At 39.1% G+C, this 24,707-nt stretch overlaps 2 protein-coding genes across 2 annotated transcripts; one reads left to right on the top strand and one right to left on the bottom strand.

Annotated features, from left to right (window-relative positions):
- The first annotated feature begins 989 nt into the window (after positions 1-989).
- Positions 990-19,085, top strand: LOC137466978 (uncharacterized). Its single transcript, XM_068178566.1, has 12 exons — positions 990-1,142; positions 1,977-2,043; positions 3,797-3,928; positions 4,616-4,656; positions 5,939-6,251; positions 10,888-10,946; positions 12,098-12,196; positions 12,934-12,994; positions 13,950-15,541; positions 16,033-16,096; positions 16,246-16,333; positions 18,451-19,085. Exons 1-12 carry the CDS (start codon positions 1,062-1,064, stop codon positions 18,494-18,496), a joined length of 2,643 nt encoding a protein of 880 aa, XP_068034667.1. The 5' UTR covers positions 990-1,061; the 3' UTR covers positions 18,497-19,085.
- A 3,101-nt stretch (positions 19,086-22,186) lies between these two features.
- LOC137466977 (T-cell receptor-associated transmembrane adapter 1-like) lies at positions 22,187-23,674 on the bottom strand (the record flags this gene model as incomplete). Its single annotated transcript, XM_068178565.1, has 2 exons — positions 22,187-22,494; positions 23,616-23,674. Coding segments are annotated over 2 exons (344 nt in total), but the record flags the coding sequence as incomplete, so codon positions are not given.
- Between the last annotated feature and the right edge of the window lie 1,033 nt (positions 23,675-24,707).

Here is a 24,707-nt window from a genome sequence, read left to right as displayed (position 1 = left end):
CTTAATTTGCAAGGAATTTATGCATCATGTATGAGATGTATGAATATGCAACAGGCTACTGCTTTTAAAGATTATTCCTTTGTTCACAAGGCATGCTTATTGGGCTTAAGTGCCCGAGAGCATCCGGACGTCCGTAATTCTTTGCTTTTTATTGTCTTGTAATTGTCCTAACTCTAAATTTTCATTACTCTAATTGTATTACTATTTTTATAACCATTTTATTATTATTAAACTTTTAAAATTTTAAAAAACCAAGTGATTGGCGTTTATAACATTACCAAAATGGCAAATGTTTTTTAATGGGAGGTTCCAGGGACTTTAATGTGCTGATGGTATTTTACTTTAAAAAAAAAAAAAAATCTTTATTTACAGAAAACCAATGGTTACTTGAAGAATACTGGGAAGGAACAGAATGGCATCCAAAACAGCAGTGCCAATGGGCAGGTAACGCTTTGGCTTTGCCAGTTCCAGAGGCCTGCAGCCTTCAGGGAGTAACTGGAGAGCGACTGGGGAGGGCGTGACCGCCGGCCGCTGAACGCCAAATTCCCCAGCCCCGACTCCTCGGGCCGTCTGCGTCGAATCCGACAGAGACACAACATTCTGTAAATCTCTGCCAGGAGCTGCGCAGGCCGGAGCGCGCCTCGAGGCGGCGGCGCGTCTGGCCAGCGGGACGCAGATCTTGTGCCCAGGCAGAGCTGTGCGCCGCAGCCAATGGGAGACCGCGGCCGGCCGCTGCCGCCAGCCCCGCAGCCAATGGGAGACCACGGCAGGCCGATGTTGACAGGCGGAACAGTGTTCCGCGTCACGCCTGGCTTGGCGCCCAAAGCCCAGGACTCGGAGGCGGAGTGATCGGGCATACAGGAGGGCCAGCAACCGATCAGAATACAAAGCCCGCCCACCGCGGAATCCCATTGGTTGTAGCGTCAGAACTGATTTGAACAACAACCAATCGGAGGTGGCGAAGGGTGGTGCGCGCGGTTTGAGTCGGGGCAGCAGCCGGTGCCCGTGTGCAGAGCGGGGGATGGCCGGCTGTGGGCCGGCGGCGAGAGCTGTCCCTCGGCATGGACAGCGATGCGATGCAGGAAGGGCTGCGACGCAGCAAGGCTCGCTTCATGGCATGCATGAGCCGTATCTTTGAAGAGGTGAGCTATGGGACCGGGGTGGCCGTGCGTTCCGGGCGCCGTCCTGAGGCGCTCGGGGAAGCGGGGCCTGAGAGCAGCCGCGCCGTCTGTGCTGGGCCGCGCATTCCTGCGCCTTGGCAGGAGCGGGCCGGCAAGAGCCATCTCCCGGAATATAGCCGCAGGACGGACACCTGGGACTGACCGTCCTGGATAAGCGACTTAGTCACAAGTGCGAGCTGACTTCATAGTGTCCTTAACCCCGATTAGCTTTGGGTTAGACGCGGGGTTTTCAATGAAGCTACAGGAAGTGGGGGACTCCCTCCGTGAATCCTTCTCCTTGGGAGCCGTTCTGTATTTAAGGTGTGGGAATAGTCCTCCACCGTGCACAGACACACGCGCTTATCCCGGCATGCGGGCTTTCCCGTTCGGGAAAAGTTTTGTGCTGCCGCCGGGCTAAATCGGGCTCTAGAAGGATTTTGGCACATCGAATGTTTTTACATGTCATGAGCTGCTGGTCTTAGCTGGGGGCTGCTTTTAGTTTCTACAACAGACGTTTGGGTGACACTCAGAGGGCGACTTAACCGCATTTTAAAATCCCCTGGAGCCCTTGTTTTGGCACTGGCTGGCTCATGTCTTAGGTTGAATTGCTTGCACGCATGCTTAAAATACACCAGTTTCCTGTAGGAGTTAATATTACCAGACTGCTGACTTCTAGCTTTAGCCAATAAAACCACATACTGATAACTTTATGTTTAGCACAAAACAAAAAACTGGCCTAAAAACAATACATAAAACAGGCATTAAAGATACTACTTTGATCATTTGTTCTGATATTTAATGCTTCTTTTTATTTAGTACAACCGGCCTTTTGAGGATGATATACTTGTTTCCATAGACACTCTCACCTATGATACAACTGAAGGTAAGATGTCCTTAAAGCTACAATATTTGCATACTGTACATGTGGACTTAGTAAAACATACATGTGTTGGTAGCTACAGAATGTTTAAGTGCGACAGATACTGAATTTTGTTCATTAAGGTATCACATCTCATATGTAGACTTTAGTATAATACCAAGAGTTTACTCCGATGTGCACTTTTAGTCTATTGCATGCCCCATTTTAGACGAGACAATGCTTATTAGCAAAGTTCAGGACAAAAAATGGGTAATTTTTTGGATGACATGAAGGAAGAAAAATCAAAATGGAAAAGATTATGAGGAAGCAAAGGAAAGGAGACATTTAGCAGGAGTTGATCTGCATGAATGGATTCTGTATTTTCATCTCCATTTAATATTCTGAATTCTGCTCTGAGAAATTGCCGCTGTGCCAAACATGAGGGTGCAGTAGGTAGACAGTTCTCTTTACCTTTTCATTGAATGTTCCCATGTGGTTAGCATAAATCTAAACCATGTGGGCCCATGACAATATTTATCCAGTTTTTCATTGTAATGGTCGATGAGAGTTCTGCAGTATTGAAAGGTGGATCCTGTCCGGGCTCTGCGCGGGAGAATTGCTCTCTGTGAAGGCGAGGTCCCCTCCGACGCCTTTTCTTCATGCCTTTTCTTCATGCCGGCGCCGCCCTTTGCCCCTGTGTCCGCAGCACGGCTGGCTACGAGCGGCCCGTGCCGAGACAGCAGCGGCCCCTATCGCCGAATCCTGTCACGCGTTCCGGGCACGTGGCCGCTCTCCCGCCGCTGCTCTCGGCCGCGTGGTTGGCTCCTTGCTGTGCCGGACGGACCCCGCGGCGTGGCCCTGTGGGCTCCGCCGGGAAAGGGAGCGGCCGGCGCCCTGGCTGCTCCTCGGAGACCAGGGAGAAAAAGAGCTGCTTGCAGTTTTTCTGGGTCTTTAATACATTGTCATCGAGGCGTTACCAGCTTCTCTAATGGGCTTAGCAGCATGCCTCTTCTCAGAGCCAGCCAGCGATTAGTTTTGCCAGGCACAGGCACTGGGGAAGCTTTTAGCAGCTCTTCCCTGAAAATCACTTCTGTGACTGGCCTTCTCCCTCTTCACCAAAAATCAAGCCCTATCAAAACTACCATGAATTACCGCATCAGATTTTATAACTTACTGGAGAGATCGGGGATGTACCAGTTGTGCACCAAAGGTTTTTACAGACTGGCAGCCTTACATCTCATATACATTATCCATTGGGAGAGGGAGGAAACATTCATAGAGTACCCTAATAGATGCTGTTTACTGTACAGCTTTGGATTTGTAAAAGTTTTGTTATACTTTTGGGTTAGTGGGCTCTGTTCAATATGGAATGAATATGGATCTCCGTCCTGAAGAGCCTTAATTATGGCTTTAACTAACCTCAGGTACCATGGAGTCTGCCCTCATCAACTAAAATCTAGAAACTAGAATCATCTGCCTTTTTTTCCTGTCTTGGTAGAATATGGGGCTGTAATGCTCTTTGGATTTTAGCTCAGTCTTGTGAGACTCAGCATGTGATTATCTTTTTTGTATTGCCTGACTTCTCAGCTTGAATTGTCATTCTCCTGATTTGTTTTCCTTTAAATTTTTATTTCAGCAAATGTGGTGGCAGATAGTTCAGATTTGCTAATGCTTTGTTATTCTGTAATATGTTGTTCCTAAATGTTTGTTAGAGTGATATTCAGTATAGATGGTATTAGAATATGTGGTAATACTTTTGCATTTTGTTTTCTTCTAGGACCAAAAAAGTGGGAACAAGTATCACGCAAGGATGTCGAAAAATGGAGAAAAAAGTTATTAAAGGTATTTAATAATACAGTCCTACTACCATACAGCAAAAATGCAGCAATATTTCTTTATAGATGTATAGGTAGATAGGATTATATTCTAATCTTACCTTTCCCATATAATATTTTCAGCGGTATTGAAGAGGTCAACATCTGCTTTAAAATAGAGTTTTAGGGTAGTTTAAGATTTTTCCAATGCGTTAGGCTGAAATAGATGACCATTTTTCAGTGGTAAGCACCACTGGTAAACCTGGAGAAATTTTTTTTTTTTTCAATTGTTCTCTGTTGGGAATGTCTAGTTTTGAAACTCATCAGAATGTTTTCAGTGCAGTTAATGCATTGAATCAATTTGTCTTTGTTAGGTAATCAGCTCTTTGATTCCCCAGGGGTTTCTGGTTTCATCTTTAGTTGCTTTTTTTTCTTCCCTGTGAAACAATGCCAGATTAATTAAAGAATCTCTGCAGTGTCACCAGTCAGTGTGTCAGGTAAACCCATGGCCTGTAACGGTGCGCCTTGGTGGTTAACCCAGAAGCTGTTCTGAACCGCGCAGAGTGAGGGCATGAGGAATGAAATTCAGACTGTGGGAACAAGAGTGCCTTTAATGGAGACTAAAAAGAGGCTGTATTTAGGGTTCCCTTTCCACTCCTGGTAATACCTTGTGCACGGTCTACAAAGCATTGCTGCACAAGTTTCCCGACCAAATCCATAAAAGGCTGTGAGGGAAATTCTTTTTCTTAGCCTCTTATGTGGGCCAAGGTATGTTCTTGCAGTGACTTTAGCAGCAACAGTAAGGGAAAGAGTAAATGGTCAGGTAAGTTTTACCAGACACTTGTGGCTTTTCTGGTCAGGCCAGGGCAAACCTGAGCAAATAGAATGGTTTTGTAGTTGTGGGCTATACTAAAATAAATAAAGACAATGGTTAAAATTATTTTGTTTTTCTTTGATTATTCTGACTTATTTTTCTATTGCAGCATAGTAGTCGAAGACCAAGGGACACAGGTAATGTTTGTTTAAAAAAAAAAAATCCTGTTATAAATTATCTTAAGCCAAGAATCTTGGCTTAAAGGAAGGGTATTCAGGTTCATGCTAAACCCTTTAGGCTACTCATTGGGCTTTGTGTGGGAAACCGTCTAATAAGTCATCAATACTTCTGTTCATAAGGATTCAGAAATGTCATTTAAAATGTTTTAAGATTAAATACATTATATTTCAGGGTGCTATCATAACAAGTCGATTAAAATAAGCACCCCTTCTCAGTTAATCAAAGAGTTTTTTGTTGTATTTGTCAGTTTTGTCAGATAACCATTGAATCTTAAAAATTCCAGGCCTGACTTCCATGCATGTAGTGATGAAATATGAATGTTGTTAGCTTTTTGTAAATTTCTGGTTAAGTGGGCATATTAAAGAACATGTACTAAAAGAAACTCTGGGGTTGCATAATGGTCTGTCGAAAATGTAGTAGATTTTTCAGTGTACTCAATGAATCAGGATGCCTCCAGGAAAAAGTAGCATACAGCTACTTTATTAGAAATCAAGTTCCAGAACAGCAATCAAAACAAGTCTGTACACCAAAGTGTAACTATGATACTACTTGGGGGGGGGGGGGGGGGAGGGGGGGCGCGCTATGTGACATCTGAACACTTTTTCTGAAAAGGAGCTCTGTGTTCCAGTAAAATATATATCTCTACTGGGATAAATGATGGGGGAGAACATTTTCCAAAGTAGTAGAGTGAATCACACAGAATGACTAGGTTTGGAAGGGACCTTCAAAATTATCGAGTCCAAGCCATGCCCTAACACCTCAACTAAACCATGGTACCGAGTGCCACATCCAGTCTTTTTTTAAACCCATTCAGGGATGGTGACTCCACCACCTCCCCCAGCAGACCATTCCAGTGCTTTATCACTCTTCCCATAAAAAACTTTCTCTTAATAGCCAACCTGTATTTCCCCTGGTGTGGCTTGACACTGTGTCCTTTGGTTCTGTTGGTTGCTGCCTGGAGAAAAAAGAGACCAACCCCCACCTGACTACAATCACCTTTCAGGAAGTTGCAGAGAGTGATAAGGTCACCTCTGAGTCTCCTTTTCTCCAGGCTAAACAACCCCAGCTCCCTCAGTCGTTCCTCGCAGGGATTGTGGAACTGGACACAGCACTCAAGGTGTGGCCTCACGGGTGCCAAGTACAGGGGAAGAATGACCTCCCTGGTCCAGCTGGCCACACCATTCCTGACACAGGCCAGGATGCCATTGGCCTTCTTGGCCACCAGGGCACACTGCTGGTGTATGTTCATGTACCCCCAGGTCCCTTTCTGCCTGGGCACTGTCCAGCCACACCGTCCCCAGCCTGTAGCATTGCTGGGTGTTACTGCGGCCAAACTGCCACCATGCCCCCTTCACTAAAGGAGGGTATGTTGGCCTCTATTCTCTCAAGGTTTTGAAGTGGGCTTTTTTTGTTTGTTTTGGGGTTTTTTTTTTTGGTTGGTTTATTTTTTGGTTTTGTTTTGTTTTTTTTGGTTGGTGTTATGTTTTGGCTTTCATCTGAGAAACTTTTATTTGGAGCACCAGTGGACAAAGCACTGCCTAGCACTTCTCTTCCTCCACAGCACTGCCAGCAAATTTGTCCATAGGGTGGTCAGATACAGGCTTTGAAGCAGCCTAAGAAATTTAAATGTAGAGCTGGAAAATAAGGGTCTGGTACAAAAAGATTCAGATGGTCCCAGTCTTTAGCTCTTGTCCCATTTGGCTAATGGGGTGAAGTAGTACAAAAATTTGGCTACAGTCTGTGGTAAAACTTGAAGAGAAAGTTAGGTTTTTCCAAAGATACAGTACTTGAAGTATTTTACAAGAAGTATTTTGCCAGTCTTTGCTAATGTACTTTGAGATCTGAATGTCCTAGAAGCTCTTAAAAAAAAAAAAAAAAAAAGAGGAGTTTACGTGTAGTTCTTTAATGCTAGAAAGTCTTGATCATATAAATTTAAAGTTTAGTGTACTGCGTTACAGATGACCTAGAGAAGCAGAAACACGTGTTTTTGCAGCTTCTAAAGTTACTTGAGTAAAGTGTCATTTCATTTTAAGTCATCCTAGGGAAGAAATTTCTAACTAAATCTTAAAGTTGGGTGAACCGCTTTCTTTTAAAAAAACAAGCCTGCAGAGATTTGTATACTTATGCATGTATTTATATTTATTCCATAGAAAATAGAATCTCCCAGATTGTATCCAGTTTAAGAAAACCATAGCTTGCTCTTGAGTTTTTCTATTTGAAACACAAAGACACACGAGTAAACATTTCAACTGTTGTGGTTGCTGTTAGCCTTAAAAAAAAAAAAAAAAAAAAAAAAAAAAAAAAAAAAAAAAAAACCAAACCAGCCCATACACCTAAAACCCTCAACCCAAAAAATATACCTCTGACTATGGATTGTTAAAGGCAATGATGTACAGATTTTCCTGGCTTTCTCTTAAGTAGACCTAAGTGTTTTAATGGAAGATACAGAAAGCTTTGGGCTATTACATGTAAACATTAAACAAATACCTGTCAATGGACCCCTTTCCTTTGAATATAACTTGTGTTGTTTTTTCTAACTCACAGTCCTGCATTTTATTAGACTTGAGCTTTACTATTTGGCTAGAATGTCCAGCAGCCTCATCAAGTTTTACTGATTCAAATGACAATCCTTTGAGTGGAGGGCTTTTTTTTATTGATCTATATTGCAGTTCTCAATGAGGGTTTTCCCGGAGGAGTTTTGTGGAAGCAGAATACGCTCTGTGGTGTTTCGTAGACCTTGCTCAGTAAGGGATTTCAGCTGGACACTTCTTTGTTCTTCTGATTCCCTCTGTTCCCAATCCAGCTATCTTTGGAAAAGGCACTATTCAGCTTCTAAAAGAATATGTTGTTAAGGAAGGTATTACAGTAGAGTTTTGCAAAATCATGAAAATTAATTTCCAGAGAAGGTTACAGCTTTTAAGCCAGAGCCTTCTAGGTATATGCTTGCTGGATTTTATGAGAGAGTGATTTTATAGCCACTGGTTGGAAAATTGTGCTTAGAATAATTATCAGTGGTCTGTGTCCAATCTTGAGGGAAGCATAGGGGATTTTTTTTTTTTTTTTTTTTTTTTTTTTTTGGCAGGATTTCTCCTGCACACGTTATTGGTTTATGCTTTATTTAAGTAAATAACAGAAGAGGGAATACCCTTAATTAACTCTCAGATGATAGCAGGTAGGGTTGGCCACAGAGAACGGCATCTGACAAATTTGGGCTAAAACTTAAAAGTAAAATTTCTTCAATTTCATGCAAAGAAGTTTAAAGTAATAGACTTATTTTGGAATCATCAAATGCTGAAGAGACAATTTTGAAAGCTGTTTGAGCCGACCAAGGCTATCACACTCCGCTGTAAAAGTAGCACACACTGTGTTAGAAGATGTGCACAGGTGCCTTGAACATGAAGCACACAAAATAGGTTTTCTGCACCGTTCAACAGTGATAAAAAGTGTGCTGGAGTACTTTGGTTTGTGTTTCATTATAGTGTGATGGGCCAGAGTGAGTCATAAAAAGAAACCAATTACTAGAGCCACTGGTGATAGGACATAAATAGAGGGAAAAAGCAAAGAAATTGAAAACAAGAATAACAAGAGAGGCTAAGTATTGTAAAAGTAATAGAACTTTTTTTTCCCTCCCTTTCATGCTAAAAAATATCAGAGGAATGGAGCAGTGATTCTGAAGATGAGCACTCAACAGTACACCAGGTATGGGTGCTACATTGCATCTGTTTTGAGGGAGTGTTCCAGGCCAGGCTGGGTGAGGCTTGGAGCAATCTGGCCACCCCACAGGGGTTGGTACGAGATGATCTTTAAGGTCCCTTCAACCCCAACCATCCTGTGTCAACCTCTTTGGGAAAATGTAGTTAGGGAGTCAAAAGCTAAGAAATCATTTATGAGCAGGTGGTCATGATACCTGTACTGGATTTCAACTGGATTATTAGGTTTATTTGAAGGGGGAGAGGGAGAGCAGTTGGATATAGGCTTTTAACCATCAAGTACCTTTTTAGTTAGGCAATATGTGGGTGTAAGCTTTTAAAGTATTATTTGTAAAATCTGTGTAGTCTAGAATAGCTTCTTTTGACTCAGAGTAAGTTTGTGTATAGACTTGTTAATAAAGATGGTGTGATTTGGTCAGAATTTGTGGAATACAACTGTGTTTGTTTCACCACTACCACCACCCCCCCAAAAAAATTGAGCAAGTAGTGAAAGCAGAAAATTCTATGGGCTAATTAAGATAGCTATAGCTACCAGCTATTAAAATTCCTTTCGTGTGCTTGTCAGGAATCTTCTGACAACTCTGGTGCGGAAATATCTAATACAGGTGGGTTTTTTCTTTTACTACTTATCTAACCTCTATTTAACTTTATTTTGAAAGATGCAAATACTTCACACTTCTCAGTGAAGGCAGAGTTTCTTCCAGGTAGTATACGCTATTTTTGTGTTGAAAGTGTGCAGAGCTTGTCTACAGCAGGTAAAATGCAAGTGGAACAGCTCTCATCTGGCCCTGGAAGTATTAGTCTGTCCTTGATAGGGAAAGTTATTAGGATTACCCTCTTGCTTTCTCAGGAAGTAGCATGGCAGAATACATCAACAATAACTTGTATATACAACAGTTACTTGTATCTACTATCCTATCACAGAAAGCTGAATTAATTTGGAGAAAGGGATAACTAAGTTATAATTTAGGGAATAGTAGTGTTTTGAATGCACTTCCTGTGAAATAGCTTTCTGTAATAAAGGTCATTTTTTTGAGAGTGAAAGGTGGAAGTTTTCTTTTTTCCTCTCTGTTCTGTCTTTGAGGTGCAAAGGTGTTACTGAATTTCCCTTTGGCCTTTAAAACCACTTTCCAGTTCTGTGGAGAAAGTACTTTTATTTTTCCTTTCTGTGCCATGGCCTTCCGCTAATGACTGAAGTTCCTGTGATTTGAAAGTATTATTACCAGCACATTGAAGATACACTAAAATTAGTTTCTTGAGGATTCACACGTAGAAGAATTTTCCACTTGCGTACAAATCAACTCATGCTTTGATACAAGCTATTTCTCAGTAGTTTATAATTGTTATGATAGAGTCAACCACTTCTGGACACAGGAGTTGTTCCCTTTATCTCAAGACCTGCCCATTTTTGTAGCAGTCCAGTCTGTTCATCTTGATGAACATAGAGGAAGCAATCTGACAGGCTTGTGCCCAATTATACCGGAGGCAGAAGATTGTATGGCAGAAAGAATAACAGCAGTTTAAGAGTAGTATGACGAGGCAGTGATGTGTTAGGTATAATAACCAAGGTTTTTTCCACTCACAGTTTCCAGTGTTATTCTCCTCTCCTTTTTCCTTCCTTCTGGTGAGTGCAGGGAAATTCAGAAAGCAGGCTGAAACTGCAGTCATGTATTTTATGCTCATGGATGACTGATTTTAGCTAATGATGAATTGGAAGGTCTGGCTACATCGAGGAAAAAATATTTTCTTGCATTTCATTCACAAAAGCACCCACAGAGTGCTTTTACCTAAACCTGAGTTAAAAGATTCAGACTTGTTTTTTCATATTCTCAAGTGTGCCTTATTTCTCACTTTGTGAGTGCTAAGGTTGTCTTGACAACAGGAAGCAGCTAAGAGGGAAGTGTGATAGGAAGCCCTTACTGTCTTTGTTGGGATAGTTAGGAATGTAGTGGGGATTCTGCGTTAATGATTAATGAATCTTACAGAGCAACAAAAGAAAGACCGTTAAAGATACTTTACTCTCTGAAATGTTTAATATAAATCCTAAAGAACTGATTGCAAACAAGTTTTCTCTACCCTTCTTTGTTCTACTAAAGTCATTTATGAACCAACAAACCGTGCTTCTCAATTGGAATTGAAACGGAAGTGTAATACAGCCAAAAGTTACAGTGTAGAAAACTCTTTTCTAGAATGAAAATAGTGCAGTCAATAACTTGCAGAGTGTGTGTTTAAAACCATTTCTGTTTTGAGTTCAGCTAGATTTTATTTAATATTTACCTTCAAATTGCAGGTGAAGGAAGTGGTGACATAGTCTCAGTAGGAAGAAAATTTGAAGGCGTTCACCTCCAGGTAAAAATTTTGGGTGTCTGATAGGATGTAGTGATTCAATAGATACTATTAATTAATTAACTTCTTGCCTAGTTTACACATGCCAGATGAGTTGATACAGTCAGCAGAAGACTTGATATAGTCTGCATCTTAATGTACATTTTTAGCAAGTGAGGGGTTCAATAAGTAGTGTCACAGAGACCAGTGACAAGTGATATTATTGTCTTGCTAATACCAGTGGGCCAGAGAAAGCCCTACAGTGTACTTCATCCACAGGCAGCTCTGAGAAGGGCCTTTATAGGTAAGGAAAAAGAGGAACCAGATGGAGCATAAGGTGAACACACTTATAAGAAGTATGGTCGTTCACCTGAGAGTCTAGCATAAATAGGCAACATGACTTAAAGCAAAGGGTAAATGTGAAATAATGGCTGCTATAACAAAAGCAGCCTGGAATCTTCTGCTGTTGCTTCCCAAACTAGACTATGGTCAGGACTAGCCAGAGTATTTACATTGTTGGGGAAAAATACGACACACTTTGTGTGTGCAGCCATTTTAATCCTGTGTTCTGCTTGCTCAAATAGCGTTGCCAAAAATGGGATTTACTTTCCTTACTCGTTTAGCGCAGTGCTGGTGTCCTCTGTCTGACAACAGCTAATACAATCTGCTTCTCAGAAAGGGACGGTTTGACTAATGAATTGCCTTTTCTTACAAAATTCTCTTGGCTGTCATATTGAGGATTGTTGCAGAGTAGACCTTAATTTGTATATGAGTTCTCATGGGATGTTAAGAGTACATGTAAAGATTTGCAGCTGTAATTATCAGAGCTTGGTAACCATTTTCCTTTTTTACTCTCTTCTTTATTTGGGTGGTTTGTTTGTTGGTTCGATTGTTTTTATCAGTGGATCTTTAACGCAGTGTGTGCTCTTCCCTGAATAAACTTGTTAATTATTCTTTTTTATATATCTTCACATGTAGTTCCTTCTTGGGATTTGTGGGGTTTTCTGGTTTTTTGAGGGGGGGTTTTTGCCTGATAAGTATACAGTAAAGATAAGTTTATGCTGGTTGCATATCCTGATCTGAAGTATACTTGTTTACTGTAAATCAGAGTAATGGGTTTGGAGTTGCCTGTGCCAATAATTTCTATGTGTTTTTATATTTTATTTTTCTCCTAGAATCTGATTGTAGAGGACGGACAAATCTTCAAGGAAGAAATCGTTCCAGTGGATGTGATATTACAAGGTGATGAGAGAAATATTCCCAAATGGATAAAGGTAACATATTTCTCCTAAGTTATTAGTTAGAATAAAAGAGCTCTTTAACTGGGTAGCAGTTAAATGAATTCTAACACAACTTCTCTGTGGTTCTCTCATTGTTCTTCATTCTGCTTGATGTCGGTGTAGATGTTGTAGGATCTTGGTGTTTTGACAGCTTTGATATGTAAGAAACAGAGCAAATGTTTTATAAATTTATTTTCACTTTTTACTTTTATACTTTGATCTTTGAACCCTGATGTGCAGGTTGATCTTTGAGCTGTCTGTTTTCCAAAAAGTCTAAATCTGAGCTTCTTGAGGGAGAAAAAGAAAGGATTAGCTTTGTTTTGATTTGGGGGGTGAGGAAGATCAGAGGTGAAGTGTCATGATACAGGGTACAGCTTCTCTTTTCTGCTGGAGCTGCCAGAGATGTCTAGATTATTCAGGTCTGTGTGTAGATATAGATCCCTGGATAAATTCTTATATTTGAGATAGGGATTAATACATGACACATAACGTATAAGTTGAAAAAATAATGAACAGCTTTCCAAGAATAAACTAGTAACTCCTAAAACGTCCTACTGAAGTCTTAGACTAGATGTTTTCCACTTGGTCTGAACTTGGGTGAGCCCCTAAAAACCATGACCATGACCCGGAATAGCAAGAGGCAGGGAAGTCACAAGTAAGGTTTTGATGATATCTCTAACAGGCAAAAAACTCAGAACTTTACTTTAGTTCTTTCTTTCTTTGTTTTTCAGATAAAAACTCCAGTTTCATTGAAAAGTCATCGTTCAACTTCGCCAGGGCGAACACTGCTTGGTACAATTAAGTCTTTTGTCTGTTGGTCAAACATTAGTTAGAAAAATATGGTTTCATTAAAATTCATTATAAAAGAGATTTCCGTTCTTATAAACAAAGGCATTATTTATCCAGCAGAAAATTTCAATCGCCTGGATTTCAAAGGAAAGTTAGTCATGATTTTGCTTATGGCAGAATGTATTTGGAAAACAGAAAGCAAATAACTTGCGTATATAAATCCAGCTTTTCTTATGCAGCCTCAGGAGCAAATATGCATAGTTACAAAATTTGGCAGCGTTTAGCTGACTGAGAGCAGTGGTTTTTAGTTCTGCTTATTTTAAATTTAAGGAAAGTAATACATTGGCTTTGGGTCTGCTGGCAACTGGTAGTCAAGGTGGTACTTTGCTAGTAAACTTTGTTCAGAACTTTCCAGACTTAGTGCTAGCATAATTGTTTTAGTGTAAATATTTTAGACTTAACATCTACAGAAAGCCTTATTTTCATCGTGGTTTATGAAAGCAAAAGCTGCACTTGTACTAGCCATGTACAAAGCTTTCAAGGAACACAGAGAAAAAGTAATAAAACCTTTTCGAGAAGGCTGTTACTTCTGACCAGGAGTCACAAAATGGCAAAGAAGTCTTCCTCTGCAATCAATACCTGTATATTATGCTACTTTGAGTAGTGTGTTTTTTTCCAATACATTTAATTTCTTTCCTCTATAATATGTGAATTCCATATTGTTAGGAAGTGTATTAATTTTTTTCTTTTGTAGTAATCAGTAAGGTTATCTGAATCATATGCAGTTGGTTTTAAGTCATACAATTTATCATTGGAAGTGCCTTAATAGGTTTGGATTTTTTTCTGTCTTCAGTTTTGTTTTTTGACTCATTGTAGTTTTTTTGTTCGGTTTTTGTTTTGTGTGTGGTTTTTTTTTGGTTTTTTTTTTGGTTTTTTTTTTGGTTTTTTTTTTGAATAGGCAGTCAAGCTGCTGTTTGCAGAAAGAAGCTAGAGTTGTCAAATACGTGTTCTTCATCCAAATATCCACAGTTATACCATTCTGTTGTTCCCACTTCATCAAATACAAGAGCCTCACCCAGGCATCGACCTTGTCCAGAACTGAGAAAAACTTCATGTGATAGTATCCTTGGAGAATACCAGTTTGCAGATGAGGAATGCTCCTTCAGCAATATTAGTCTTGCAGACTTGTATCCAGGAATGGTAGAGATATTTACAAAGCTCATGGCGAAGCATTCTCAGAGAAAAGTGTTGAAGAACATACTTGGACACCTACAGTCCAAGAAGAGGCATTCTAGAAGACCAAAGCTCAATGTCACTGTAGACAAAATGAGAGGGTTCAGACCCTGTAAACTAATGAAAGCATCTCACAGCATGTGTAGCTGTAGAAGTGAAGGCAACCAAAATCCAACTTCTGGAAATGAGAGCAGAGAATTCTGTTGTGACAGTTGTCCCAGTAGTAGTTCATCTGGGCTGGTGCCTTATGCTCATGCTGATACAAATGAAATCAAAATGCACTACTCTGACTCAAGTTCAGAACACCATTTGGCATCTGGAAAAAGCCTAGAAATCTGCAAACACACTACTTTTCCTGATGTTATGGATAGAATGGGAGAGACATTTCTAGTTGAAGATGAATTACAGACTACTGCCACACCAAAGAAGTCAGAATATGGAAAAATTGAAAAATATACTCACAAACGTTTCTCAGAACGCAGTTTTATAACACCTACTGCCAGTTCAGACTCAAGAGCATTTCATCTTGTAAAAGAGAGTAAGATTCAGAAAACTGACTCTTGTGTTGGTGCCTCAGAGTTGTCTTCATCTGCTTGCAGTTCCCATGGCAATACAAACAATTCTATGCCTATCACAAATTGTTCTCCTGCAAGATCATCATCAAATACTGTGTTTGTATATCCTCAAAAAATAATTTCTGAAAGACAAACTTCTTTCCAGCACAAAGACTCATTTTCCTCCTGGTTTATGAAGCAGAGTCCTTCAAAGAAGCCAAATAAATATGAAGATGCATTTGAGGAACTCTACTACAAAGTGTGTTCTGAAGAATTCCAAAAGCCTTTGACATTGACAAGACCTCTTTTAAACTCACAGAACCTGGAAGAGAAAGGAAGATCAGTGAAGAGTAATCTAAGTGGTTCTGGGAGGTCTGCTAAACAGTGTGATATAGAATTTGACAGACTCTATGAGAAACTGTGTGGGGAGTCTGTTCCAAAATCTCCTGGGCTTCAGACAGCTTCAAACTTCAGGAAATATGAAGAAATACAGATACCTGAAACTGTAAATGCTCTTGTTAATTCTCCTGTCCAAACTTCTTTTGGAATTCCCAGAGTTAAAAGAGGAGATTTTCAAAACCATCTTCCTTGTTCACCAGTAAAGCGACTGAAACTTAGGCCAGAACATTGTTTTTCTTCAAGTAAATGTCAGGATATTTCCCACAGTAAAAAGGGTGATCTTCAGACAGGTGGCATGGATTTCTTGAGCAGATACAACTGTAGCAACCCCAGCTCTTTTGCTGATCACAACTGTCATTGTCAGGTATTTAAGGACTTTGGGGGGAAAAATTGCGCACCTTTAGATATTTGGAGAAGGGCTTAAGAATGGATTAGGGCTGCAAACTGTTTTAACTAGGGATAGCATACTTCTGGTGCTTTTTGGTCAGTCAGCTTTTACAGCTCTGGGGACTTGGGGACATCAGGTCTCCTGGATCCATGTGATGAAGCTCTCTATACTTAATAAATTTGGAATGGTTCTAAATGAAAGTTTTTACTCCATTTTAATAGACAATGTCACTGGAAGAAATGGTCTCAAATAGTGACTCAGTTATGGTGTTGTCCTGAAATGATGAGATTACTTTTATAGATGGACAAGGTGAAACAAACAGTCTTTATAGGGTTTCACAGGAATCATTAAACTTGTTGATTTAAATGAGAGACTTATTTCCAAGTTCACAGTCATTTCTTTTGAGGCAAGTTGTGAAACAGTATATATTTTTAATGAATAGTTATAAGTTGCTGCTTTATTTTCAGGGCTCTGGATCTCATGATTCTTCAGATGAAAGTTTTCGTGGTATTCCTGGCACTTTCCTGCAAGGTTAGTTTCAGACACTTCATTAATTCATGCAAGAGTATTTTCTTAAGGAAATTTGCCCATTGAAGCGCTTCCAATGTTTAAATATGCTGATACTTAAACAGTATTCTGTGATGTTCATGCCCTTTTCATCCATTGTTTCTAATCACCAGAATCTGGGACTGCAGGTGCACACTCTGGTTGGCCTGGGGCAATGGAGAATTGCAGCTCTTTCAGAAATGTGAGGAAGTGTCCTCCAAGGTAATAATAACGTCTTTTTAAAAGAGATTTCAAAATTAATTCTTGCTCCTTTACGCCTGTATTAAAGATAGGGAAGTGACATGCATACTTGTAGAATGGAAATGAGTGTGGGAGAGCCCAAGGTAATCACACCTGCAGACTTGGAACACTGAGAGGCAAGTGTCTGTGGTCAAAATTAGCCAGACTCCAGCAAGGAGAGCTGCTGAGCACAAGGCAGTGAGATGACCTGACTGAATACCTGCTGTAATCCTTATCTGGTGTTCATTATAAAGGCAGTTATTATATATAGATGTGCTATGGAATTGTTTTGATTGTGGCTCTGTGTTTAAGCTGACAAGAGAAGAGTGCAGCATATTGCCATTTAAAAGGACTTGCAAAAGTTGGCCTCTGTGCAGTTGGGCATCACTACCTGCATTTTGGCTCTGTGTGAACAAGCAGTGCCCGTGTTTGGAACATGTCAGGGATCCTCTCCTCCTGCTATTATCACTACTGGCAGTGTATTTAGATCTCTGGAAGCAGGACACCCGTTTCAGTTCGCTGAATATTGGCTTAAAATGTCGGGTTTTCATAAAAAATAGGTAACTTTTAAAGGACTATCAAGCTTCAGATCTCTTGGATTGTTAATTACAAGCATTTAATATTCTAAGGATTTTAAAATCATTACAAGCTCTCTAAAAAATTCCTAATTTTATTTAGCAAAACATTTTTGACGTGCTTTTTTGCCATAAGTGTAATTTGTCACCAGACACTATGTATTTGTCACCTGACACATCCCAAGCTCAGTCAGGAAATATTTTCACTATGCTTGAGCTCATCAAGCTCAAGCTTGATGGGATGGCTATATGGGTGATATCAACATCAACTGACAGTGTTTGAATTAGAAGTTCAAAGGAAGGCTGAAAGCTTTTTTAAACTACTTGTATGGAGAATTTAATTAGAAAAGAAGTTCAATGATGTAAAGGAAAAAGTTTCAGTTTACGCAAAGATGGAATTGAAATTTAGAGGCTTGTATTACAAATACATAAAATATTGATGAAGATTATATTTGGATTATTTCTTATATAATGGAAGATTGGAGACAAGCGGATGAGTATGCAAGGATGTTTCTGTGATGTTGAGTATGCCCACTTAGCTGAGCAAAGTTCTTCTCAGGTCTTGGATTTCTTCCTTTTGTTTTTTTCCTTACTATGTCATCCTGTCTCCCCATACAAAAAAGCCATTCCTGTAAGATTACTCACTGTTTTAAAGGAAATGGTTTTTCTTTCTTTACCGCATATAAGTAGAGAAGTCGAGATTTCAGAGTATTCTTCCAAGTCATCTGGAATGAAATCTTATTCCTTTCTTCTTTACTTACACAAATACATGTTTACTGATTTGTAGCCAAAATGGACTGTCAGCTGGAAAGCTTCCTGAGGCCTGTGGTGTGATATTTTTAGCTTTCTGTGGTTCCCAGCAGTGAAGCTTTTTAAATGGCTTCAGATCCCTCAGATGTTTATAGCCTAAGCCATGTGGAAAAATGCTCTATTTTGTAATGAATGGTTGTGAAAAGAAAAGGAATAATGTCTTTCTCTCTGGAACCAGATTGACTTTATCTAGAAGATGATTATGAAAGAGATTTCTGAAAAGGAAATGTTCATATCTAAGGAACTTCTCTTCAGCTCTGTGTGAACACTGTCCTACAGCTTTACTGCTATATTTAATTGTTGCATGTAAACCAAATTAGTTTAAAATAGGAGAGAAAATTTATGCCATTTCTTAAGTAATATGCAAGGTGTTCTCACTTGTCTTTACCTTTTAACTAGTTGTGAATACATTCCAAGATTGCATCTCAAAGTTTAATGGATATTCATAATGTAGATTGATCTAGTAGCACTACTGAGGCATTAAATGACATTGCATGAAAAGCTTCCTTTCCATCTGAAAGCACATAGGAAAGCAGACAAGGAGCCCTGCTGCTGTTCACAGTCAAGACGTTCAGATACCTTGCTTTGACAATTTGTTTCAATTTAATCCTGTTCCTTGGAGTTTCAGCAAATACACTGTTTTTGTGTCATTTACTCAATCATCTAAACAAAGGTTTTGGGTTTTTTTTTTTTTTTTTTTTTTTTTTTCCCTAGGGTATGCAGAAAACTAAGCTACAGTGATGGGAAAGACCAACTGTGAAAATCATCCCTTGGATGACTCTCTGGTTCAAGTTCACCAGGAAGCATTAATGCACTGTTACAGTTTAAAAAAGTTCTATATAGGTTGTGTTTTATTCAGTGTTGTTTCTTCTTCCAGGAATCAAGGATGTATGATTATATGTAAGCAGTACACAGCTAGTTCTGATTTATACTTCCTTGTAGTTCAAATCTTTGGGAAAGGGTTCGTCCATTTTAACAGGACACTTCATACTCAATTTATGGCTAAGTTGGAATTTTATATTTGATGGTATTTGTAATAACAGAGTGTGATCTGTATTCTTTGTATTTGCTGATACACTTTAATTCTTACTTGTATTAATAATAAGGAACAAACTCATTTACCTAAGTTGCTGCTCTTTCATGGTGTTTGGATGTATCTGTGCAGACCCAAATCACAGCTGTATGCTATGACTTGACTCTGCTGTGCAATGTTAATGTTGAAATGTTCCAGAGTTGATTGTTCAATAAGATTCTATACTTTTTATTAGATTAGATAATTGCATTCTGTGTTTTGACAGAGTTGTACCTGGCACAGTATATGTTCTAAATAAAAAACTGTTCTGAACAAATACCTGCCTTCAACATTTTATTTCACCTATGTGAATTCTCTCAGGAGGAGTTTGTATACCTGCATGAGCAAATCCATGAGAATGAGGTCGGAGGGTCCCACAGGTTTTCACTGCTGTGGCCTTTCTTGGCAAGGGGATTGTGTTTGTGGTGTCAGAGCAGGTACTTGCTGTTTTATCAGCACTGCCCCTTGTTAGCTTTCTGAGCTTCAGCAAAGGAAGGAATTGGTTTTCTTTGGCTCTACTGTATTTCCAGACACACAGGAGGGTTTTATTAGCTCTTAAAACCAAAATCTTGTTATCTTAGGTATTGTTCTTGAATAGGACAAGAAGCCAGCTCTAGTGAGGTTTTCTCTGCAATAAGAACTTCTGCACACACACTCCATCCTTCATAATTTGGATATCATGTGTCTTTCCATGACAGCAGCAAAATAGCGTCTTTTAGGAATGCTCTTGGGGCTCTTTTGTCTTCCTTTTCCAGACACGGATGCACTGTAGGGAATATATTTTATGAACTATCTTCCTCTTGGATTTGTTGAGGTCATTATTTCCCAGTATTTCTTGATACACTAGTACTGAGAGATTGCATAATTCATCGGGTTTGGTTCTAACGTAATTTAGAAGTCAACTGGATTTGGGTTTTGGACCTGTTCTGAATCTAGGTATGACTTCTACACAGCAACTTCAATGCAGCTCAGACAGGTAAGGAAGGTAAGTTGGTTTATTCAACATAGCAAAATTGTCTTCATGAAGATTACTTTGAAAGAATTTAAAGAGGTCATTCTTGGAAAGCCTTTAAGTGTTGGAAGATAAGATCCTACCAATGCCGTGTTTTGGGTGCTAGCAGTAGCAAAAAAGGGAGAAAGAGTTTTCTATTTTTAGAGTTGATCCTCCTACGCCATGTGAGCCAGCAGACTCTTAAAAGTATGATACAAGCAAAAGTCTGTTGTTACTCCTAACAATACTGTTTAGCCGGGTACATCTGCAGTGATTACCAAATGCTATAATTACTGATGAAATACATCTGCCTCGTCTTACAAAGATGTCAGTGGTGCTACCTGATCTCTCATGTTTTGAGTTCCATTCTTCTACCCTTCCAAACAGTTTTGCCTTTTCCCACCATATTTCCTCTTTTTTACTCATTCTTTACTCTTCCATTGAACTGGTACTTGAATGTTAAGCTTACTGTTAATAAGAAAAAGCTTTACACTGCTGCTTTTTGCTATAAAGTTTTTTTTAAGGAACAGTAGTAAAACAGATGAGGTTACTGAGACAGTATAAACCTAGAACCTAGCATCTCCTCTTATGTTGTAATTAGCTGAAACTTGCTTTATATGTAAAGAATTTAACTACTATGTAATAGTTTATGTAGGTCTTTCTCTAATGTCTTGAAGATGGAACAATACTGAACATGCTTTTTTATGTAAGGATTCAGTAGTCACTTGAAAACTACCCCAAAACTCGTTAAAAAAAAATTAGGTTGTTTGTTTGCTTATTTAAACAGATGGAGGGTAAAGAGCCAAAAGAAAAAAGCTAAATTTGAATGTGGCAGCATTACAAATGCCTTAGAAATAATTGATAGGCTATTAAAGATCATCCCGAGAGCCACAATCAGTAATTTACTGGAGGCATTGATTAAATGTGGAAATGTGTATAGATACACATTATACACAATATAGAGAATGTTTACAAAAAATGCCCTGCTCTATGAACAAACTATGTTGCAAGGGAAAGCAGCTGATGAAAATTAGCGTAAACACATAGCTGTACTAAACAATGAAGACTGAGAATAGAAAGGAAACTAAATGTACTTAAATCCCATGAAGTGAGCTTACTGTTACGTGTACACTCAATGAGAGAAGTGGGTACCTCATTTCCATTAAATTAGTTACCAGATTGAAATGACAGGTTGAATTTAACCTTTTTTTTTTGTTTGTTTGTTTTGTTTTGTTTTGTTTCATAAATTTGTCTCATCCCTTGATGTGTCCATCTATTTCTACTGTTGGAAGGTGTTGGCTCTGTACTATGGGCCTTTTGTTTCCAGGTCTGTCTCTTTCAGGACCTGGCAAGTTTTAGGACTTCAGAGTTTTAAGCTCCTTGGCAGTACTCTGTGGATTTTAAAGGCTCCAATATCCTGACTTTTTGAGAAGGCAGAAGTGTCTGACACCTAGAGGCAGACACGTTACATCAACTTGCTTTATTGTTTCCTGCTGCAACTACTTAATGACTCCCAGAATATAAAAATAAATACCCACTCTATAAAACTTACCATTTAAAGTGCTTAGTCTTCAAATGTATGTGCACACATTACATAAGTGAAGGGTTTGGGGAAATAAAAAGCTTTGTTTTTTTGTTTGTTTTTTTTTGTAAAATAGTTAGTTAAGGGTGGCAATGGAAAACTCAATAGGAATATAAACATAACATGGAGTATTAGAAGGAAGAAATCCTTCCTAGATTTAATGTTACAGATGGTGTGATAATATCTTTGTGGGCCCTTTAATACAGCTGTATACAACAGCAGAGGAGTTGAGATTTGAGATGTATTCTAGTATTGTTAGAGGAAACTAAAGGTACATAAAGATACTGCTAAGTCCTGTGAAATGTACAATTACTACTTTAAATCAGTTGTTAAATTATTCTCCAGTCATTGCCATAGACCAGTCAGAGTCAGAAGGTTCACAGTGTGGAACAGCAGATCAGTTCTTAATTGGTAAAACAACTAACCACCAAGCGTGCAAGTACAAAACGCAATCTCACTTCAAAAGTATTGAAGTTAATATGGAACAGCTGTACTCTGCTAGAGCTCTATAGTCAACAAAGGGGTCTTATAGGACTGCTTGAAAGCTGACGATTGTTTAAAACAGGATCAATTCTGACTGGAATCGCTACCATGTGAATGCTGAGCTACCAGCTTCTGCAACTCTTTCAAATTGTCTTCAGAAGAGCAGAGCTATCTGAGTGGCAGTCTGGACCTATGTCTTGCTTAGTCTATAAATATGCTTGGTAGACAGTTTGGAACACTTAAATTACCCATTTCATACCACTGTTTAGTATGTCAGCTTTCCAGAATATTTTCTCTGATCATTCATTGTTCCTCCAGAATGAAAAAGCAAATCTCACTTTATGCTTACATCTTTGGTTCATTACATATTCGGTTCTCCCCTTTTGTATTATGAATCAAGCCCATTAATCTGATGGGATCATCATGAATGGCTTCTGCTTTTGCTGTGTTTTCGGCAGCCAGCTGCTCACTATTGAGGTAAATGCTAACTTTGGAAGCCACCATGGGGTTAGATGATCTTTCTTCTTCATCATCCTCTAATGAAGGATCTTTCTTTCTCCTTGGTTTTCTGCATTTTCTCTTGACACTGTGATCAAGTGAGGCATAGCACATCTGATTGGCAGACTCCACCTGAAAGAAAATTCACTTTAATGTTCAGTAGTTATCCTTGCTTTAAATTCATATCTAAGTCTTCTACTATATCTATGCTTTAATCATAAGCCTGCCTGAAATTTGCCTAAACTAGCTGTAAAACAACTCATTAATAGTACAAATTATTAAACTGTGGCAGAATGGAAAACAGATTAAGCTAATGGTAAATGACTGATACGGCAATATGGAAAAATTCGTCAAGGTATCATTGGAAAGATTGTCTGGGAAAGAGGGAATCTCAGGTAATAAGTCCAGGTTCTTTGGGATGCAAGACATTATTTGATCTGGTTTTCTTCTCTTTTGTAGTTGGGATCCAGTTAACAGGCTTTGCTTGTGCAGAAAACCAAAGATGGATAATTATTGTCTGTATATATGATCTAATTTCTAGTGCAAATTGTGTGCTTTTCATGTCTTTCTCCTGTTTTTTGTGCTTTTCAAGCCAGACCATCAATGACTATCGACATTGGAATGTCTAGGTTTAAAAGGTTGTTCTTTATCTGCTGGAAGTACCCTGTGAGAGAGTCTGAAAATCCATCCTTATGAAATATGTGGCAATCAAATCAGGAAATAGATGCTAGGAATGCTTCAATTACAGGCAAATTTCATTTGAAGCTTTCATGCTTTTAGGCATACAAGTATCTCAACAAAGTACAAATCAATAGAAAACAATCTTTCCCTGGTTAAGGCATATAGATTTTGCACTGGACAGGAGAGAGGCAGTCAAACTCATGAGTATCATGTGATGCAGCTTGTGTTTTCACTTGGTTGATAACTAAACCAAGTAAAATTAATTCTTTACTTTAGCCATGGCCATGGATGTAAATTTAATTCCACATGATCTGTATGCCCGTGGCTGAGCTTTATTATACTGTATTGCATGGATCTGAACTGTGTATAATAATGCTTCCTTATTAATGACTCAGATTGAATGGAAGGTCAAGTTTGTACTGAGATATCTTGATGAGCTGAGATAGTAATGCATGGTAATTTTTGTGAGAGTGTGAAGATTTTTGTTATATACTCTTATAGGATAAATAAAGGAACTCTGAGACAGACCATGTTGCCCTAATTCAGAAATCTATAACTAAAATTAAAGATACCTGTAGCTGGTTAACTGGTCTTTGAGGCTGGGACTTCATCTGCTCGTAACAACATTCTTCTGTAATTTATCAAAGTAGAAAAATCTTTTTATTAAGACATGCTACCGAGTCTTAAATGATCAGACCAGCGGATTCTCTTTGTTAGAGAATGCACTCCCCCCAGTTTGCTTTGGTAGGACGTTTGTGTTTGAAATCACACATAGTCCTCTCCCTCTAATTATAGAGAGATAAATAGCTAAGAAATTCAGACACATACTGTGAAAATGAAAATAATTTTGTGTTCATATGAAGGAGAGTTTTCTCATTATTTATTTATATGGGTGTAATTTTAGAGTTGTGGGAGGACTTCTTGCAGTTAAGAGGTGGCCATATACTGATGAATTTTTCAGCACAGGCAGCCTTTCCTTTGACTGAGAAAGAGATTGTGAGTTGCAGCAGCTGGTGATTAAATTCTGATCCTGTGTATACTTCAGTTTTCTGTAAATTTGGTTCTAGTTATTTTCTCATGTTATATCTAATTTTAGTCTCTAGTAAGAAATTACCTCCTTGCAGTTTTCAGACTTTTACAATGTCACTGCATTTGAGTGTTGACTTGAATAAATTTATGCAAACTGTGTATGAAAAATTGGGCTTGTTTGGGCTTTCATTTTGCTTAGCTCCAGTTAAGGCTTGCAGAAAAAGTTGTGTTCTTGTTACTTAAATACTGCTTTAACTCTATAAGGGCTTTGAAACCCTATGCACATCCAGCTCTTGCTGCAGTTACCTGATGTTACAGCCTTTAATGTGGTGTCTCTGCCAAGGATTATGAACTGGAGCACAGTAAAGCAGGGCCAAGCTGTCTGCCCACCATTCAGCTGCTGGGCTTCAGCACATTTGTCAGTGTTGCTGGTGATACATGGATTGCCACAGCAGAGAGCTGATATGTGTTTGTTTCTGGCTGCCTCTGTGGGAGCACTGACCTTGGACTGCGAGTAATATGTGGTTTAGATTGCTTTAATAGGCATAGATCAAGCTGCTGTTTCAGTTAGTGCAACTTTACATTTAGACAAGCTCTTTGTTTTGAGATACTTGACTGAACAGGAACATATGGAC

Source organism: Anomalospiza imberbis, unplaced genomic scaffold (genome assembly GCF_031753505.1).
Source record: "Anomalospiza imberbis isolate Cuckoo-Finch-1a 21T00152 unplaced genomic scaffold, ASM3175350v1 scaffold_483, whole genome shotgun sequence".
NCBI classification, from domain to species: domain Eukaryota; kingdom Metazoa; phylum Chordata; class Aves; order Passeriformes; family Viduidae; genus Anomalospiza; species Anomalospiza imberbis.
This window is presented reverse-complemented; position numbering and strand designations above follow the sequence as displayed.

Bases quoted from the DNA above. Each gene is read 5' to 3' on its own strand.
- LOC137466978 (XM_068178566.1), top strand. From the start codon at position 1,062: ATGGACAGCGATGCGATGCAGGAAGGGCTGCGACGCAGCAAGGCTCGC. The intron at 4,657-5,938 runs GTAAGTTTTACC...CCTTTTCTCCAG, and splicing joins GGGAAAGAGTAAATGGTCAG to GCTAAACAACCCCAGCTCCC. The intron at 12,995-13,949 runs GTACAATTAAGT...TTTTTTGAATAG, and splicing joins GCCAGGGCGAACACTGCTTG to GCAGTCAAGCTGCTGTTTGC.